At 50.5% G+C, this 15,383-nt stretch overlaps 1 protein-coding gene across 1 annotated transcript in view; it reads left to right on the plus strand.

Moving 5' to 3' along the window:
- LOC117558591 (phospholipid-transporting ATPase ABCA1-like) overlaps positions 1 to 15,158 on the plus strand; it is a gene marked incomplete at both ends in the record, with an annotated part of 30,377 nt that extends 15,219 nt beyond the window's left edge. The window contains 5 exon segments of the mRNA XM_034234853.1: positions 8,560 to 8,782; positions 9,629 to 9,850; positions 10,269 to 10,473; positions 12,345 to 12,455; positions 14,977 to 15,158. Of these exon segments, the coding sequence (XP_034090744.1) occupies positions 8,560 to 8,782; positions 9,629 to 9,850; positions 10,269 to 10,473; positions 12,345 to 12,455; positions 14,977 to 15,158 (943 nt within the window).
- Positions 15,159 to 15,383: the final 225 nt, after the last annotated feature.

The following is a 15,383-nucleotide window of genomic DNA, read 5'->3' on the forward strand; positions in this document are numbered from 1 at the left end:
CGGCCATCAGGCGGGAACTCTTTGACCTGGAGCTGTTCTGAAACTGAGCTGAAGAGAACGATAGTTACGGCTGTAACTACGGTTCTATGAGTCCCGGATGACCGCCAGAGGCGGTGCTTTAGCACTGTATGTGTCCATCGCGCGCATGCGCATCTCGAGTACCAATAACAACAAAGTCACCTGTGACCCACGTGACACCGGCTATATCAGCCGGTGTCGTCAGTGGATCTGTTCCCAGAATCTTCTCGCGAGCACACAAGAATTCTGAGTGACAGGGAACTCTGGCGGTCATCCGGGACTCATAGAACCGTAGTTACAGCCGTAACTATCGTTCTATTTCGTCCCTACTGACCGCCAGAGGCGGTGCTTTAGCACTGGATGACCTATACCAACCATGTCATGAAGAATCCAAGCACTTACTCACCTAGCTGGAAGCAGCGGAGCTTGGCAACAGGACCACACCCAGAGGGTGAGGAGTGGCGACATTGACTCGGTAGAACCTGGAGAATGTGCCAGAAGACGCCCATGATGCCGCGGCACAGATGGTCTCCAGGGGCACCCCTCTTCGGGCAGCCCACGATGTTGAGATGCTTTTTGTAGAGTGGCATCTCACCCCTGATGGCAGGGGGCGGCCACTGGCCCCAGACGCATGTGTGATGGTATCAACCACCCAGTGGGACAGCCGGAGCTTAGAGAGAGCACGACCCTTCTTAGTGCCGCCATGGCAAACGAAGAGCTGCTCTGACTGCCGTATACCGGCTGTATCAATCAATCAATCAATGTTTATTTATATAGCCCAATATCACAAATGTTACATTTGTCTCAGTGGACTTTACAGTTTGTACAAAATATCAGTATGACACATCGTACAAGGAAAAACTTCCGGAGAAAACCCACAGTTTAAAGGGAAAAATGGGAGAAACCTCAGGGAGAGCAACAGAGGAGGGATCCCTCTCCCAGGACGGACAGACGTGCAATAGATGCCGTGTGTAAATTGAAAAGATAATACATTTGCAACATAGGTAGTCCAAATGTTTGGAAATGCATGTGTGTGTATAATAGGAAGATGAATCCACGAGGATATCCATCCAGGACCTATGATCCAGGACCACAGCCACGACTCAAGATCCAGGGCTCGCGATCCAGGACAGAGGAGCGCAGGATCATCCATGACTCCGGATCCCGGCGTATATAGACACCAAAAAGAAAGACATTTGGGGAAGCTGGGTTAATGGGAACATGAGAGTACACAGGTATAGACAGAGAGAAGGAAGAAGTAAGATGTCCCCCGACAAACTAAGCCTATATCAGCAAAACTAGGGGCTGAATCTAATCAGCCCTAACTATAAGCTTTATCAAAAAGGAAGGTCTTAAGCGCACTCTTAAAAACGGATAGGGTGTCTGCCGCCCGAACACAAACTGGAAGCTGATTCCACAAATGTGGAGCTTGATAAGAAAAGGCTCTGGCTCCCATTGTACTTTTAGAGACTCTAGGAACAACCAACAACCCTGCATTCTTGGAACGCAATGCCCTAGTAGGACAGTAGGGTATAATGAGTTCTTTGAGGTAAGATGGCGCCTGCCCATTAAGGGCTTTGTAGGCGAGAAGAATAATTTTAAATTCTATCCTGTGTTCTATAGGGAGCCAGTGTAAGGCAGCCAGAACAGGAGTAATGTGGTCCCTTTTCCTAACTCTGGTTAGTACACGAGCCGCAGCATTTTGAATCAGCTGAAGCCACTTGACTGACTTCTTGGTACACCCTGATAATAAAGAGTTACAATAATCCAGCCTTGAAGTAACAAATGCATGGACTAGTTTCTCTGCATCGTTTTGAGGCAAGATATGCCTGATTTTTGCAATGTTACGTAGATGGAAGTAGGCGGTCCTTGAAATTGATTTTATGTGGGCGTTAAAGGATAAATCCTGATCAAATATAACACCAAGATTCCTTACAGTCTCACTGGAGGCCAAATTAATGCCATCCATAGTATCAATATACGCCCTCAGGGCACGCACAGGGCACAGCAACTCAGGTGTGCCGCTCTCCTGTGGAATGTTAAAGCGTGCCAGCTGGATAGGCCGATTGGAGTGGGCTAGTGGAAGCACCTTGGGCAGGAACGCCACATTCGGCCAGAGGGTAACGCCCGAGTCATCGGAGTTCCACCTCAGGCATGTACTGCTTACGGAGAGGGCATGAAGCTCTCCGACTCGCTTCCCTGAGGTTACGGCAAGCAGAAATGCTGCCTTCAGGGACAGCCACTTAAGCCCGACCTGGGCCAGGGGCTCGAAGGGCGGAGATGATAGGGCATCCAGCACTAGGGGCAGGTCCCAAGCCGGGGCCATTGGGGTGCTAGGGGGACGCTGCCGTAGAGCCCCTCTTAGAAAGAGGGACACTAACCTGTGGCGCCCCACTGTGGCGCCATCGACTCCGACATGTCGGGCAGAGATCGCAGCCATATACACCTTCAAAGTGGAGTGAGAACGTCCACTATCCAGAAGGGACTGCAGGAACTCCAAAATGGTGGCCACGGAGCAATGCCCCGGATTCTCAGCCTTACTCACACACCAGTGGGAGAAGAGCTTCCATTTGCACTCATACTGTGCCCGAGTGGATGGAGCTCTGGCATTCAGGATAGTTTCCCTGACAGATGCCGTGACGCCGCTCAACAGTGGGTTGGGCCCTGCAGAGGCCAAACCCAGAGCTGAAGGCGGTGAGAGTCGGGACACCAGATCTGACCCTTGAGCTGTGACAGAAGGTCCTTCCTGTCGGGGAGACGCCAAGGTGGGCTGCAGCAGAGACTGCGCAGCAGTGGGAACCAGACTCTCCCCGGCCAGCGGGGGGCGACCAGAAGGAGCCTGTGCCCCTGAGTAAGGACCCTCTGAAGCGTCTGCAGTATCAGAGGCAGCGGCGGGAAGGCATACAGGAGAGTGTCCGGCCAGTCGTGCGCCAGGGCATCCTGACCCAACGGGCTGGTCACCTCCGTCCAGGAGAACCAGAGGGGGCAGTGCCTCGACTCTTCTGAGGCAAAGAGGTCCACCTCGGCCCTGCCGAAAAGGCTCCAAATTGTCTCCACCACCTCTGGGTGAAGCCTCCACTCTCCCGGTGGAGGCTTGCGCCGTGAGAGGAAATCTGCGACCTGATTCAGGTCTCCTGGCAGAAAGACTGCCTGCAGACTGGCGAGGCGGGGGAGCGCCCAAGGCAAGAGGCTCTGTGAAACACGGATCAGCTGTGTGGACCTGGTGCCCCCCTGGTGGTTGATTTGGGCAACGGCGGACATGTTGTCCGAACGAATGAGCACATGCCTGCCCGCCAGTTGGGGTAAAAAATGCATGAGTGCGAGCAACACAGCCCGCAGCTCCAGCACATTGATATGGTGTGCACCTTCCTGGGCAGACCACTGCCCCTGCACAGTCCTGCCCTGCCACACCGCACCCCACCCCGAGAGACATGCATCCACAGTGACCGTCTCCCGGCGGGATGGGATGGCGCCCATAGGCACACCCATCAGAAGATAGGCCCTGTCCCTCCAGCGGGACAGAGAGTGGAGGCACCGCTGAGACACCCTGACTCTCTTGTGCCTGTGCCGCTTGGCGTCCAAGCGAAAGTTGTTCAGCCACATCTGCATGGGGCGCAGTGATAGCATGCCCAAGGGCACAACGGCTGAGGCAGCTGTCAGTCTGCCTAAGAGCCGGAGGAACTGGATGTAAGGCACCCTCTTGCCCAGTCTGAAGATGCGAAGATGGTGGGAAATGTCGTCCACACGACGAGGTGTCAAGTAGGCCCTCATGGCGACCGAGTCTAGGACCATCCCCAGGTAAGTGACCTGTTGGGAAGGGTCCAGGCAACTCTTCCTGGCGTTCACTGTTAGGCCCAACCGGGCTACATGGGATGAGAGGCGCGCCGTATCCTGGGCCACTTGGGCCCGGGACGGCGCGCAAACCAGCCAGTTGTCCAGATATGGCAGGACCTTCATGCCCTGTGCCTGCAGGGGAGCGAGCGCTGCCGGTACAACCCTGGTGAACACCCTTGGAGAGAGGGAGAGACCAAAGGGAAGCACCCGGAACTGATAATGTCGGCCCTGAAAGGCGAACCTCAAGAACTTCCGGTGATGGGATGCAATTGGCACGTGGAAGTAGGCGTCCTTCAAGTCCACGGTTGTGAACCACTCCCCCTGTGTGACAACACGAAGGGTGTCTGCTGTGGTTAACATATGGAAGGGCAGTACCCTCAATAATCTGTTGATTCCTCTGAGGTACAGAACTGGACGGAATCCGCCAACTTTCTTGCTCACAAGAAAGTACGCAGAGTAGAACCCCCCGCCCTGAAGCAGGGGGTCCACTGGCTCGATTGCGCCCTTGGCCAAGAGGACGGACAACTCTTGGGCCAGAGCTAAGGCCTTCGCCGGGTCGTTGACAACTGTCATACTGACCCGGCCGAAGGCTAGGGGCCGGCGTCGGAACAGCAATTCGTAGCCCTGGGTTAGGGTGGAGATCACCCAAGGGTCGGAAGTACAGGCAGCCCAGTAGCTGAGCTGCTGCTGAGAAAAACAGCCGACGACCGGCCTCGGGACTTCAGGTCCGGTAAGGCTCTGAAGCACGAGGCCGCCTGGAAGCCAGGCGACCTGGGGCACGAAAGCCATCGGCCGGTTGAGTGGGCCGCTGGGACCTCTGCAGACCACCCCTGTAAGCCGGTGGCTGAGTGCGGCTGCTAGAGCGGCCCCTGGGCCTGCTGGGAGAGGCCACGGGTCTGCGAAGACCCGAGAGCTGCTGCCTGGTCTGCCTAGCTTGGGCAGCGCGCTCCAGTGCCTCCAGGGCAGCTGACCCAAACAGCTCCCCTGGCACGACTGGCACGACTGGCACGCTACGGAGGACTCTCCTACATGTCTCCGTCAGTGGTGACTGAGCCAGCCAAACCTGGCGACGAGTCTGTACCAGAAAGGACATAACTCGTCCCAATTCCCTAGTCATTAGGGCAAAGGCCTGCAGTGATGCATCACTGAGGCCCAGCAAAGAAGGCTCGGCCGGAGCGTGCTGCAGCGAGGCGGAGACGGCCAGCATTAGATGGGAGAGGGAGTTCCCGATACGACCCATGCGTGCTGCTGCGTCGTAGGCCCTACAGAGCAGCCCATCTGTGACCCTGCACTGAGGCTGAGGGCACCTGACCACAGGCCTTAGAGCCTCGTCAGAAGCCAGAATCAGGGAGGCGATGGCAGGCTCAATGGGTGGCATGCCACCCAGCCCCACCCTCGCCGGGTCCTGCATGGCAGCCAAGGTCCGGGCATCGGAGCCAGCGTGGCCGAGGGCCCTGGTGTTCCTCCAGCATGCCTGGAGCTCCCTCAGGTACTCCTCTGAAGGAGGAACGGTGAGGGGGACAGGGGCTGGGCTACGCCTGAAGAAGGCACTAGCCTGAACTAAGTCGGCCTGCGGAACCGGAATCTGCAGGTGCGCCAGGGCCGTACGAATAATGGCCGCCATGGAGTCGTCATCCACGCCCTGCCGAGACCCCTGAGCAGAGGAGAGGGAAGCCTCCTCGAGCGGGACCTCGTCCTCCGTCTCTTCATTGAAGAGGTTAGCCGAAGCCGCTAGCGACAAGGCATCCTCATACAGAGGTGCGGCAACCGAAGGAGGGGCGGCAACCGAAGGAGGGGCAGGCGGCACACTAGCAGCACCTATACCGGGCCCTGGCTGAAGGGCCAAGAGGAGCGACTTCATTGTGTCCATGTCGGTAGCCAGCTGATCCACTTTAGAGGACAGCCTGTTTCTAGTCCTCCTATTGGGGGGTGCACCCATGGCCATCGCTCCCTCAAGTCGCCGGGGACGGCCGAACTGATCTGGAGGAGGATGTGACCAAGAGAGGTGTCCATTGGCTGCCGCCAGCTGTTCCACCTCAGTGAGTCTAGCCATTCTGAGTGCCCGGGGCATGCAGCTACAGTTCATGCAGGCCCCTACCGTGAGAGCCTCCCTTAGATGCTCGAGGCCGAGGCAAGAGGGGCAGCGGTCATGGCCGTCCTCGGGCTCAAGAGAAGTCATACAGGCGCTACATGCATGAGCCATTCTGTAGGTAGCCAGACGCCTCGTAGCCGGGAGCGGGTGCGGGAACACAGCCTTCACCAGCTACCTGCTTCACAGAAAGAGTAGAGCCGCGCCGCTACTCGCCAAACAGAAAGAGGGATGTAAGTATACCCACGTTACCGGCAGAGGGAGCGGGAGCGAGAGCACTGCCTTCACCTGGCTGGGTTAATAAATAAGGCAGTTTACCAGGAGCGGGGGCGAGAACACTGCCTTCACTGGTTGAGCTAGAGGCGAGTGCCAGATGCAGCGTAACCGGGAGCGGGTGTGGGAACACAGCCTTCACCAGCTACCTGCTTAACGGGAACCGGGCAATTTAGCGTCTACCAGGAGCGGGGGCGAGAACACTGCCTTCACTGGTTAAATTAAACACGAGTGCCAGATGCAGCGTAACCGGGAGCGGGTGCGAGAGCACAACCTTCACCAGCTACCTGCTTAAAGGAATAAACAAGGCAGTTTAGCGTCTACCAGGAGCGGGGGCGAGAGCACTGCCTTCACTGGTTGAGTTAAAGACGAATGCCTACCTGCTGAACGGGAAGAGTAGAGCGGTGCTGCTACTCACCGAACAAACAAAGGGGATGTAGCTACACCCCAAATCAAGAAGCTTTACACAAGCTAAGACCGGAAACTGGCTTCTAAAGAAAAAACAGCACGGGAAACTCCGGTGCTTAACACGGCGTCAGCCGAGTGGCTGCAACGCTACTGCTAACTAGCTCAATGCTAATGAAGTTCGCAGAATAAGTACAAAAGCACAGCAAGGGCAACTCCTGGGAGAGGGAGCGGAAACACCTCCGTCACCATAAAAGTTGAAGCGCAAAAAGCAAAACAGACAGTAACGGGACAACTCGTCTGGGAGAGGGAGCGAAAACACTGCCATCACCAACCAAGCCGACACAAACCTGTCCGAACGAAGTCTCTGCGCAGCCAGCCACAGCTCCTGGAGGACGGGTAAACCCGCGGCCCCGACTGGATGAGTCGCGAAGCTGCACGCAGCCAGCTGTTTGCAGAGAATCCTTAACAAATATTCCAACCGAACGAACGCTGTAGGCTACAAAAAATGTAGCCAAGGTACTCTCGCGCAGCGAGAAGATGAAAGGAACAGATCCACTGACGACACCGGCTGATATAGCCGGTGTCACGTGGGTCACAGGTGACTTTGTTGGTATTGGTACTCGAGCTGCGCATGCGCGCGATGGACACATCCAGTGCTAAAGCACCGCCTCTGGCGGTCAGTAGGGACGAAATAGAACCACATGTTCAAACAACAGGGAAAGAATTGTCCTTTAGATTTGTGCCGATCTGGACATGAGGTTAACTATATACAGGGGGAGGCGTGTGGTGCAGTGGGTTGTGCGTTGGTGTTGGGGTCAGGTTCAAACCCCACTGCAGTCAGCATGTCGTTGTGTTCCTGAGACGCTGCACCCCAAAGTGCTCCTGTGGGGATTGTCCACAGTATTGAGTATGTAAGTCACTTTGGATAAAAGCGTTCAACAAGTGACATGTGATGAAATAATATATTGTTATTTCTCATTTATGGTGCATCTGGTGATGTTACAGAGTAATCCAAAAGTAATGTAACTAGTGACTTTGAGCAGTGAGTAATTGAGTTGAGTAACTCCCCTAACACTGGTAGTGATAGTAATGAAACATATTGCTCATCAGTCTGGTTGTACAACATAGTCTTTGGTTTTTTTCTAAATGCTTTTAAGGTTTTTTCATTTTGTAAATCACTTTGAGTTGCCTTTGAGCTGCTGCGGTAATACACCTGCCTAACATGTCCTGGTGTTTTTGTGTCCTGGTGTCTTTGTGTCCTGGTGTCTTTGTGTCCTGGTGTCTTTGTGTCCTGGTGTCTTTGTGTCCTGGTGTCTTTGTGTCCTGGTGTCTTTGTGTCCTTGTGTCTTTGTGTCCTGGTGTCTTTGTGTCCTGGTGTCTTTGTGTCCTGGTGTCTTTGTGTCCTGGTGTCTTTGTGTCCTTGTGTCTTTGTGTCCTGGTGCTTGTGTCCTTGGTCTTTGTCCTGGTGTCTTTGTGTCCTGGTGTCTTTGTGTCCTTGTGTCTTTGTGTCCTGGTGTCTTTGTGTCCTGGTGTCTTTGTGTCCTGGTGTCTTTGTGTCCTGGTGTCTTTGTGTCCTGGTGTCTTTGTGTCCTTGTGTCTTTGTGTCCTGGTGTCTTTGTGTCCTGGTGTCTTTGTGTCCTGGTGTCTTTGTGTCCGGGTGTCCTGTGTCTCCTCCTCCTGTCTTTGTGTCCTGGTGTCTTTGTGTCCTTGTGTCTTTGTGTCCGGGTGTCCTGTGTCTCCTCCTCCTGTCTTTGTGTCTTTCTGTCTTTCTGTCCTGGTGTCTTTCTGTCCTGTGTCCGGGTGTCCTGGTGCCTCCTCCTTCTGTCTTTGTGTCTTTCTATCCTGGTGTCCTGTGTCCGGGTGTCTTTGTGTCCTGGTGTCTCCTCCTCCTGTCCTGTTGTCTTTATGTCTTTCTGTCCCGGTGTCCCTGTGTCCAGCTTCCTGCGGGTGATAAGCCGATCCATGCCTCTCTTCATGACTCTGGCCTGGATGTACTCGGTGGCCATCATCCTGAAGAGCATCGTGTACGAGAAGGAGGCTCGCCTGAAGGAGACCATGAGGATCATGGGCCTGAACAACGGCATCCTGTGGTTCAGCTGGTTCCTCAGCAGCCTGGTGCCCCTGCTGGTCAGCGCCAGCCTGCTGGTGCTGCTGCTCAAGGTCAGAACTCCACATGGTCACCTATTATGAAAATCCCCTTATGATGTCATAACAATGTTTTGTCTTGTGTAACCATTAGCCAATCAGCAACCAAGGGAACCCCCCCCCCCCCCCCTTGTCACCTGAATCTCCTCTAGAGCACCATTGAGTTCTTTTTAACCAAATGTCTCTCAGAGGGGCGTGCCGAGGGGCTCCTTATTTTCATCTAAAGACCTAGCTGTTAGCCGTTAGCTGTTAGCCGTTAGCCGTCAGCTGTTAGCTGTTAGCCGTTAGCTGTTAGCCGTTAGCCGTTAGCTGTTAGCTGTTAGCTGTTAGCTGTTGTAACCCTACAAACATTAACCGGGTTCCTTGTTTGTTTGTTTATTTATTTAAAGGACAGTGCACATTAATCAGCATTGCTGTAAACGTGCCAGTGTTAGCAGCAGGCTAATGTTCAACTGTTGTCTTTGGCAAGATGTTAAATAACCACAACAAGACTAGAGAAATAAAAACATAATTAAAAAGAGTACAACAGCAGTACAACAATACATAGCAGTAACACCTATCATACTATGATACAGTTAAAAGTGTTCACATGTTTGATTGCTTAAAAGCCAGTTCTTATGATTTACGGTTAAATGCATGATAGGAGGTGTTATTCCTGATCTGTATTGGTATTGTGTTCCAGAGTGTTGATGCCCTCACAGAGAAACAGTGTTGACCAAAGGAGCTGGACCTAAGAGGGGCCGCACAGTCCCTCTTAGGGCAGACCTTGTGGTTCTGCTGTTTGAATGGTTCTGCTGTATAAAAGTGCAGAGTGGTGGGGGTGCCTTGCCGTTTATAATCTTAAAAATGTCCTCCATGCAGATGGGGGACCTGCTGCCCTACAGCGACCCCGGCGTGGTCTTCCTGTTCATGGGATCCTTTGCGGTAGTGACCATCATGCAGTGCTTCCTGCTCAGCACGGCGTTCAACCGCGCTAACCTGGCGGCGGCGTGCGGCGGCATCATCTACTTCACGCTCTACCTGCCCTACGTGCTCTGCGTCGCCTGGCAGGACTACATCGGCTACGGGGCCAAAGTATTTGCGGTAAGAACTTCGCCCACCAGCCATCGTATTGAATTATGTATATAAGCCCTAAAACTATAAACTAATTTAAAGATTATATTACTGAACATTAATCTTGTAAGACGATAAGATAAGATAAGATAAGAAGTACTTTATTGATCCCAATTTGGGAAATGTTTGCTTTACAGCAGCATGAAAAGACTCTTGTCATTGTCAAGGCATTGTACAGTAACAATTGAAAGACTAGAAATAAACAATCCAAAATGTAAACACCTAAATAGAAAGAAAATAGCATTAACATTTTTATTTGACAAATGTACATTAACAAAGAAATGTGCATTAATGCAAGAGAGCTGAACTATATACATGTCAGATAAATGACAACAGAATGTAAGATTAGATCCTGTTTGTGTTGTGATGAATACATGTGATCCCGCAGAGCCTCCTTTCCCCCGTGGCGTTCGGGTTCGGCTGTGAATACTTCGCCCTGTTCGAGGAGCAGGGTGTGGGCATCCAGTGGAGCAACCTGGTGTCCAGCCCCCTGGAGGAGGACGACTACAGCCTGCGCACCGCCATCATCATGATGTACGTGGACTCCTTCCTGTACGGCCTGCTCACCTGGTACATCGAGTCCGTGTTCCCAGGTGAGAGGACTTTGAATCTGAATCAGAGTTCCTTCATTAGTCCCACAGCGGGGAACCGGTGTTACAGCAGGGTAATAAAGACTAAGCTAACTCATAAGTAATACAATACACAACCATGAGTAAACAACTGCGAGTAAACAACCACGAGTAAACAACCATGACTACACAACCACGAGTAAACAACCATGACTACACAACCACGAGTAAACAACCATGGGTACACAACCATGAGTAAACAACCATGAATACACAACCAAGAGTAAATAACCACGAGTAAACAACCATGAGTACACAACCACGAGTAAACAACCATGAGTACACAACCACGAGTAAACAACCATGAGTACACAACCACGAGTAAACAACCATGAGTACACAACCACGAGTAAACAACCATGAGCACACAACCACGAGTAAACAACCATGAGTACACAACCACGAGTAAACAACCATGAGTACACAACCAGGAGTAAACAACTGCGAGTAAACAACCACCAATAAACAACCATGACTACACAACCACGAGTAAACAACCATGAGTACACAACCACGAGTAAACAACCATGAGTACACAACCATGAGTAAACAACCATGAATACACAACCACGAGTAAACAACCACGAGTAAACAACCACGAGTAAACAACCACGAGTAAACAACCACGAGTACACAACCACGAGTAAACAACCACGAGTAAACAACCACGGGTACACAACCACGAGTAAACAACCATGAGTACACAACCATGAGTAAACAACCATGAATACACAAACATGAATACACAACCACGAGTAAACAACCATGAGTACACAACCATGAGTAAACAACCATGAGTAAACAACCATGAATGCACAACCATGAATACACAACCACGAGTAAACAACCATGAGTACACAACCACGAGTAAACAACCATGAGTAAACAACCATGACTACACAACCACAAGTAAACAACCATGAGTAAACAACCATGAATACACAACCATGAATACACAACCACGAGTAAACAACCATGACTACACAACCACGAGTAAACAACCATGAATACACAACCACGAGTAAACAACCATGAATACACAACCACGAGTAAACAACCATGTGTAAACAACCACGAGTAAACAACCACGAGTAAACAACCACAACTACACAACCACGAGTAAACAATCACGAGTACACAGCCATGAGTACACAACCATGAGTACACAACCATGAGTACACAACCATGAGTAAACAACCACGAGTAAACAACCACGAGTACACAACCATGGCTGAAAATGAGTATAGGCAATTTTAACAAGTGACAAGCGTATCACGTGTTAGAGATTCTCACACTAGAACGTTTTATTTTCGGATTCATCCCTCGATTAAATATATTCTGCACAATCGTTTTAAATCTTGATTTTTGCTTTATCGTGTTTTTCTTTTTTGGGTGGAAGCGTTCGGCTGAAGAGACTCAACATTATTCTTAAACCTGACCTGTGATTTTTCTTGTCATGTGATCTTGAAGTAAAGTTAGTCCATAAAAAAAGGTTTGGGATATCTCTAAGAAGAAGAAGGACGTGCCTCTCGTTACTTCAGCCTCTTTCTGATTGGATAGTAAAGATGGTAATAGTGAATGAGAATGTGACTCTCTTTGGAGGAAACCGGTGACCTTCACCTGTGACCTTCACCTGTGACCTTCACCTGTACAGGTTTTAAACCTAGTGGGTGGGCTCTGTGATGTCACGGGCTGTAACAGACAGCATGGGATTACATGTTATTATTCTAAACTAACAGGGAGACGTAGAAACATCCTCAGGAGACGCTGAATGAGCTGAACTGCAGGAACACAAAGCACTATGGGACTATGAGTAATATCTGTCTGTGTCTCAGGTCAGTACGGGATCCCTCGGCCCTGGTTCTTCCTCTTCACCAAGTCCTACTGGTGGGGGGAGCCCTACGTCAGGTCCAAGGTCCACCTGAGCCAGAAGGCAAACCCAGAAGGTGAGGCTTTTATTGTGAAAGAGACTTCCTGTGACTTTAAGTGTGAAAGTGACTTCCTGTGACTCTTATTGTGAAAGAGACTTCCTGTGACTCTTATTGTGAAAGAGACTTCCTGTGACTCTTATTGTGAAAGAGACTTCCTGTGACTCTTATTGTGAAAGAGACTTCCTGTAACTCTTATTGTGAAAGAGACTTCCTGTGACTCTTATTGTGAAAGAGACTTCCTGTGACCAGGGGTGGACTGGGACTACAAATCAGCCCGGGACTCTCGACCGGCCCACTTCGGTACCGCCGGCCGACCGCGGTACCGCAAGTAAATACTGCTAGTAAATACTGCTAGTAAATACTGCTAGTAAATTGTCGACTTATAATGAAAACACATTTGTTGCAATAGCAATGTATGCACTAACTACATTACTACTTATACTACAACATTTGAATCATCAGTTCTTCCTAATTCTCCTCAATTGTTCATATTTGGTTTATTAAAATAATGATATTGTGGTCATTGTTAAAAAATGTCTGCTATTATTATGAGTATTATTATTTGTATAATGCGCTTTCTGCCTTCCTGTCATTAGGAGTTAGACATGTAATGGCTATGTAATAGATTAGATTAGAACCTTCATTATCCTAAACTGCTGGGACATTTCCAGCCAATACCTTTATATGTTCTACTCTTCACTTATACCTCATTCACACCAACGCAACTCCGGTTCAAGCTCCGTGCTAGAGCTTTTCAGGTTCAGAACCAGTTCTTCGGTTTAGCTCTGGCCTCTTTCACACCGCCCAGAGTCCGACTGGTAATGCGTCGTTGCGTCATCGTTTGCGTCATGACGTAACCGTTTGCGTGCCTGCTTCATAAAGCCAAACCGTGCGGATGAAATCAGTTGCATTCATTTCTTATGGCTCGATCTGCAGCTTCTCCGGAGTCATTTCTGTGGTTGAGTTATATTCTTATAAAAAAGTGTACTCGTGTCAATAAAGGTTTTTTTAAAACACAACTGCTTCCGAGGTCGGTCTTATTTCTTAAGGTGGACTGAACCATGAGTGTGGAGTAACGTTGTATCTTTCATTTAAATGAACTGTTACCTTCACCCAGGTATGTAACAGCTGTTCTCAAATGAACACGTGAAGTAAAGTTTAATATTTATAGTTTTATAGATTTATAATGAGTTATAATGAGAGGTGATCAACGTGAATGCTCAGGTTCCACCTTAACACGCAGACACGTTGCTTCACCGTGAGCAGAAACCTTTATACAGTCTATGGCAGAAACACTGAAACTCTGAAACTCTTAAGTTTCTCCATCGTTGTACAAACTGGATAAAACGCGGGCTTGTTGTTGTTGTTCAGGAGTTGATCTGTCTCTGCCCCCGCCTCGACGTAAGCGTGACGTATGCGGTGCTTTTGCTCTGGCCGGACAATTTGTTGGTGCTTGAAACGAACCGGAATCCGGAGCTAAGAGGCTGCTCCGCTGCGGTGTGAAGAGGAAACCCCGGTGCTTTTCAAGCTCTAGCTCCGAACCGGCCCTGAAACACCGTTGGTGTGAATGGGGTATTACTGTCAGCATAGGTCGGCATTGATGTACAGAGCCGACAGAAGACCTTGTTTATATTGGCATCATATTGAGAGGTGCAGTGACGCGTCCTGAAACCAGGAAGTAAGCTGCTGGTTCCCTCCACAGAAAGCAATGGGATTTCTCCACAGGGTTTTGGAAAATAGCTGGAAATAAGGTCTGTGGAAAACAAACCTGTTTGATAAATGCACGTTTTATTCAGCCGGATAATCTCCACATGTCTACCCTACTTTTATAATGTTCTAATCATAAATCTAATCGATAGATTATAAAGGGTTTTAGGACGCGTCCCTGCACCTCTAGAAGCCAACTCCATCGATCAAGCTGAAACTTCCTCTCCCTCTTCTTCTCCTCTCCCTGTCTCTCTCCTTTAACTCCTCCGGTGACTTTCTTTTATTTGAAGATTGTTTTTTGCCCGGCGCTTGGCCGGTTACCGCTGGTATTAAAAACATTTTGGCGAATGGTTAGGTGGCGCGATAGTCTGTAGTGAAGGAGCGCGCTCACGGGAGCCTGCTCGCGCTGCGCTCCGCAGCAAACAGCTGTTTGCTTTTCACCCAACAACCACAACCGACTCACGGAACGCTTTGTTGTAGCGTTGATAAACGAAACAATTTAACAAAATTGCTAGTCAAAATACCAATACCATTTTTTTAAAGCAATATTTTTAGTGGCCCGAGCGGGCAAGTGGAAAGTACGTTATGCTGGCCCGGGGTGTCTAGTGCTTCTGGGCCAGCGGGCCATTTATAATGTCCGGCCCACATAGTCCGACCGGCCCACTTCAGTACCGGCCCACTTCAGTACCGGCCCACTTCAGTACCGGCCCATCGGGATTCGTCCCGACGGCCAGTCCGCCCCTGCCTGTGACTCTTATTGTGAAAGAGACTCTTATTGTGAAAGAGACTTCCTGTGACTCTTATTGTGAAGGAGACTTCCTGTTCCCAGTGGTGTGTATGGAGGAGGAACCGGCTCACCTGGAGCCCGGCGTCTACATCGAGAACCTGGTGAAGGTTTACCCCCACGGAAAGAAGCTGGCGGTGGACGGACTGACGCTGGGGTTCTACGAGGGACAGATCACCTCCTTCCTGGGACACAACGGGGCCGGCAAGACCACCACCATGTGAGTAATGACTAGAGACCACCACCATGTGAGTAGAGACTAGAGAACACCACCATGTGAGTAGAGACTAGAGACCACCACCATGTGAGTAGAGACTAGAGACCACCACCATGTGAGTAGAGACTAGAGACCACCACCATGTGAGTAATGACTAGAGACCACCACCATGTGAGTAGAGACTAGAGACCACCACCATGTGAGTAGAGACTGGAGACCAACATGTGAGTAGAGA

The sequence above is a fragment of the Gymnodraco acuticeps genome, unplaced genomic scaffold (genome assembly GCF_902827175.1).
Source record: "Gymnodraco acuticeps unplaced genomic scaffold, fGymAcu1.1, whole genome shotgun sequence".
Taxonomy (NCBI): Eukaryota; Metazoa; Chordata; class Actinopteri; order Perciformes; family Bathydraconidae; genus Gymnodraco; species Gymnodraco acuticeps.